The sequence below is a fragment of the Branchiostoma floridae genome, chromosome 14, assembly GCF_000003815.2.
Source record: "Branchiostoma floridae strain S238N-H82 chromosome 14, Bfl_VNyyK, whole genome shotgun sequence".
Taxonomy (NCBI): Eukaryota; Metazoa; Chordata; class Leptocardii; order Amphioxiformes; family Branchiostomatidae; genus Branchiostoma; species Branchiostoma floridae.
In genome coordinates, this window is record NC_049992.1 from 6,271,825 (window position 1) to 6,276,970 (window position 5,146).

Below are 5,146 nucleotides of genomic sequence, written 5' to 3' on the forward strand. Positions count from 1 at the left end.
TCTTCAATATTAAAATGTGTTAAAACTTTTGTCTGTCTCTTCTTCTCTGACTGTCTCTGTGTCTCTCTCTTTCTGTCTCTCTCTCTGTATCTCTCTGTTTCTCTCTCTCTCTCTCTCTCTCTCTCTGTGTGTATACCTCCCTCCCCGCCCCTCTCCCCCTCTTTTTGTGTCTGTCATACTTGAAATATGCATCTATCTTTTCCGGCCAGACCCTGCATCTGATTGACCTCGGATTGAAGGTAAACAACTTGAGCCGCAGCTCCTCCCTCGACGTCCCAGGTAAACAACCTTATTTATGAGAACGATGACGATTCTAAGTATGAACGTGCAGCGAAAAGCTTTTTGCGTAAGGCCACAGCAAGTAAATTTTATGGATGACATCCTCTGCAGACTGCAAAAATAATGAGATAGGGCGATAAAAACAAGATGGGTAAAAAAAACAAGATGGCATATTTTCAAAATAGACGTTGTAACAAGACTTGAAGTGACAAAATATGGCATCACAGCCAGCAAGGCATTCATTCCTGTATTTAAGAAGTGCACCAGTGTAGTTAAAGTGACACTAGTGTGGTAGACTGGTATCATTAACCATGTTGGCAACTACACTCATAGCTTCCATAGTTGTGCCACTCTTACAACTATCTATCAAGTTTCACTTCTGCAACTACAGTCAATGCTACAGAGTCTCTAGTGTCAATTCTACATTCAATGATTAGGTTACAACACAACCTTTACCCATTTTCGTCTATCCGGCCTTCCATGAAGAAGAAAAAAATTCTTGTTTTGTTTTCTGAAATCAGGCGAAAATTAATGAGCGCGTGGATGTCATCCATAAAATTTACTTGCTGTGGCCTAACCGTTATATACTGAAGGACCCAGAGACATATTAAACAAGACACGCTTGGACATTGTCAAGGAACCCAAGAGAGTGGTCTCGACAAGAAAAGTTTGGGGCCTTCACCATTCACCCACAATACATTTCGCTACGCATGATTACGCAGAAACTTGAACTTCCTTAGGTGCATTCATTATGTAGTATCATGCAAGCAACCGCCCTGGGACTCCAGGGGTAGGCAACGGCACTTCCCCGCACAGAAGGGTGTGTTATCATCGTTGCTTTGGTGCATGTCACGTTTGCTTTCCCTTCTTAGGTTACGGAAAAGGCTCTAGAGCTTGCTAACACGTCCGGTGAGCTATTTTCCTGCTGTTGCTGTTGCTGTGTGGCACTGGTTTAAAGACTGTGTCATGTAGCAACTATCTATATATAACGCTAGTTCACCTTAAACAGCAGGATAACCTATATATATATATATATATATATTCGTTGTATTTAAAAACATGGTATTTAGGTATATCAAGTCGATGGACGGTGTTTTCATGTTGCAATATTTTGTTATATATTGAAACTGTTGCAGCTTGAAGCCACCGTCCGTCGACTTGATATACTTAAATTCCCCGAGTTAAAGACAATGGATATAGGTTATCTTGCAGATTAAGGGGAACTAGTTTTACATTATAACATGTGTCTGTTACCAGTTTCCGGTACTGACGCTGCCAGCGTTACCTTCGACGTCGTGGCCATCATTATTGGCGGGGTGATGATCTATGGCGTATTTAAGGTGAGTATAAAAAAACACTCAGTTTCATGGCTAAAATGTTGAAAGATGTAATTTTATAAAGTTAGATACAAGAAGCTTTATTGACACGACAGAAAGTACAGTAACTTTTGTATGGTCAACTAATAACCGTAGTACAACAAAAAAAGGAGAAAGAAAACAGAATACCTCTTACAATTCTACTAACTAAACAAAATACGATAATAAGATTCTACTAATTAAACAATATAGGATAATAAGATTCTACTAATAAAACAATATAGGGTAATAAGAAAAATAAAACCTCTATACAATCAGGTGGGGCTAAACTTGAGTGTCAGTATCTTTTCTAATTACAAAGCAATCTTATATGTATTTACTTATCTTACCATTATGATAGCTGTCGGGTATGACCACACATTTTGACCGGAGGTTTTAAGATATTTTACTTACTAATCAAATTGAAGCGACCTGATCTTAGATGTCAATTCGGGAGTATTGTTTTCAGTCTATTTGTTCGCTTGTCCTGGTGTTTGTACAAGTCTGTTCCAACTGGCCCGGGTCCAAGTTTGTTCCCGGGCTGGGTTGTAAATGGAGACTGGCAGGATGCGAAGTTGAGCCGGCCTGCTTATACATTTCCAAGCAAATCATCCTTTTTTCCTCCACAATCCTCCTACTAGGAGGAAGTTTCACGCTCAGAGCTTTTTTCCAAGAACAACTTCGCTATGAAATGAGATTCCACGGACCTGCTTTCCCATGGGTTACAATCTACAACTGTTTAAGTCAAGGGTTAACACACAGCTTTCTTCACTATACAGTATTGTAACCCAAAACGTCTAAGTGGCTCCAACAGCCTTGTTTTGCGGTGAACTCTAAGTAGATTAAAAAAAAAAAAACATTTCTAGGTCCGGCTGGCAGGAAGTGAACGTTGGCACATGACCTTATTAGCAACCTGAGGGTGGAATGTGACTGAAAGTGGAATGGACATGATTACTAGTATATGTTCTATTGCGTGAAGTAATTTACAATAAAAAAAAAACAAAACTAAAAAGATATTTTACGGAGGAATGAGATATTCGATTTTGTTAAGTTACTCTAATCCTGTATATCTGTCAACAGGCTGTTAGCGTGTTGCTGTTTGTGTGGGTTGTTGTTGTCGTCATCATTTTGGTGGCCGAACTCATCATCGTCATCGTCATAACGGCTTTCGCCCGCGGACCTGAGGTCCTGATCCCGGCCTGGATTATCTACCTCCTGATTCTCGGTCTCGTGGTACGTCTGGATTTCTTAATAACCCTGTCACATTATCCACGATCTTCGGGCGTATCGATGGAAGATCGGCATATTTAAGATCGACAGAGGGTTGCGCGTATTTTCCACCTGAAAACCGTCCCTGTCACATGTAAGCCACACTTTGTACCTTGTACAATTGTTGTGCAATAAAGCTATTATCATAAGCGAGGCTCGGGCGATTGCCGCAGAATCGTCGTCCGATCGATTTTCGACAAATGTGACAGGAGTATTAGGAAGGCGCTTTTCGTTTCTTTCTAATACTACTGTTACTTAGCCTGGGTACCATATGGAAAGTAGTTTGCTCCGACGTTCATTATATACTATATACAGTCGCTTCTTGCTCTGACATTCATTATACACTATATATATATATATATATATATATATATATATATATATATATATATATATATATATATATATATATACATATATATATATATAGCTTCTCTGCTGTTATAATAATAGCAGAAGCGAACATAGGAGCGAACTACTATCCGGATGGTACCCAGGCTAACTGTTACTGCTAGTACTGCTTTTACTAATACTACTACATGTACTACTGTTGCTACTACTACCGTGAGTAAACTACTACTGGACCAACTATCATAATAATAGATACTACTGCCACTCTTACTTTTACTACAGCTTCCACTGCTACTGCTGCTGCGGCTACTACTGCTACCACTGCCACTGCTTTTACTACCGTTACCGTCTACTGTAACTACTACTACTGCTATCGCTACTACCGAATACCGCTACCAATACCACTATTTTTACTGCTGCTTGTCCTACTACTGCACCTACTACTACTATTACTACACCTACTACTACTGCTACTACTACTACAGTTACTAGCGACTACTGCTACTGCTACTTCAACCATTATATAATCTATTTACAAAATTTCTCTTTTTCTCTGTAGATTTATGGCGTCCTTGTGGTGTACTCACATTACGAAAACCTCCGGAATGGTGACTCTGATGACAGTGCAACACCGCCACCTAGCGGTCCTACTCATGAAACTGCAGTATCTCCTCCCGGAAGCGACAACCCGCAGATCTGGAGTAACGCAACTTCTCCGGCGATTTATGAGGCATGTACTAAGATTTCGCCAGCTAAACTCTGCTAAATTCTGTAACTGAAATGCCACCTGCAGTTCCAAAGAAATCTAACAGAGGGCCAAACGTATGTCACTTCTTCCAGTGCACACTGAGCTATTTGCCATTCCACAATCATGCCCATAGTTCGGGAGTTATGCTGTAGTGCCGATGACAGTCGACTTGGGCCCAAATTCTATTTGAATGACAAGGATATTCATTAGTGGCTTCATTCACATACAAACATACATACTCTACAAAGATATGCACTTCTTGGCAAAGGCCAAAAGGTATTTATGGCACATTGACAAACACTAGGTTGTGCAGTGCATGAGGAATGTACCCAAAATCTTTTGTTATATTTGAAATGACATACTAGTACACCTCATCAAGAGTCTCTCAATGTTTCCTGTTTAATGTTGTGCCTTTACTGTTTATCCCACAGATGGATCGCACGAGAGTGTGACGAGCTTTGAACAGAGCCACACAAGGGCCCGGGCAAAAACTATTTTTTCCAAGTGGTACTCATCAGTAGAGTCAACTGGACGAACGTTATGGATTAAACTGGCTGACGAGAAAAGTGAACTAGGCCAGTTTGGGGATGGTAAAACCTGGAGTGGAGTACTGTTTCCACCAACCTGTGACCGTAGTCACTATTATTCAAAGCAAAAAACAAACAAGCAAATTGTCACATCACTTGAATAGGACCGCACTGGACGGCAAACACCCACGAAAAAAAAAACAAAAAAACAATCAGACTGTTTGGCAAAATCATCGTCTCCGAGAAAGAAATGTGGCTTCCTTTTGTCTCTTTGAATTGCTCACCTTCCCCTAAGACATATTGTACAAGCCCTGACCATTTTGACCTTGTGGCATGTGTTTTAAAGATAACGGAGTAACAAGGGAGCTGGTGACCATGAGAGTTTGAAAGCATGGTACATGTGGATAGCATGTTTAGCCTCGACAATTACAAATTGGTGTATTGTCTCGGATTTGTTCATCTCATATATATATACTGATGCATTAATAAATACTTATTGTAAGCAATAAACAATTTTATGAAAAAAAATGCTACAGAGTCATCAAGAATTGGATAGTAGTGAGAGGAGACATCCTTAAAATATAGCCTCCATAGCAGGCTCTCTATGGCCTTTTTTG

General features: G+C 40.1%; 1 protein-coding gene across 1 annotated transcript in view; it reads left to right on the top strand.

The window, feature by feature from the left end:
• Nucleotides 1-5,026, top strand: part of LOC118430049 — a 7,606-nt gene extending 2,580 nt beyond the window's left edge. The window contains exons 2-6 of the mRNA XM_035840756.1: nt 1,152-1,188; nt 1,537-1,619; nt 2,715-2,867; nt 3,814-3,984; nt 4,434-5,026. Of these exons, the coding sequence (XP_035696649.1) occupies nt 1,152-1,188; nt 1,537-1,619; nt 2,715-2,867; nt 3,814-3,984; nt 4,434-4,454 (465 nt within the window). The 3' untranslated portion in view covers nt 4,455-5,026. The remainder of the gene's footprint in view (nt 1-1,151; nt 1,189-1,536; nt 1,620-2,714; nt 2,868-3,813; nt 3,985-4,433) is intronic.
• Nucleotides 5,027-5,146: the final 120 nt, after the last annotated feature.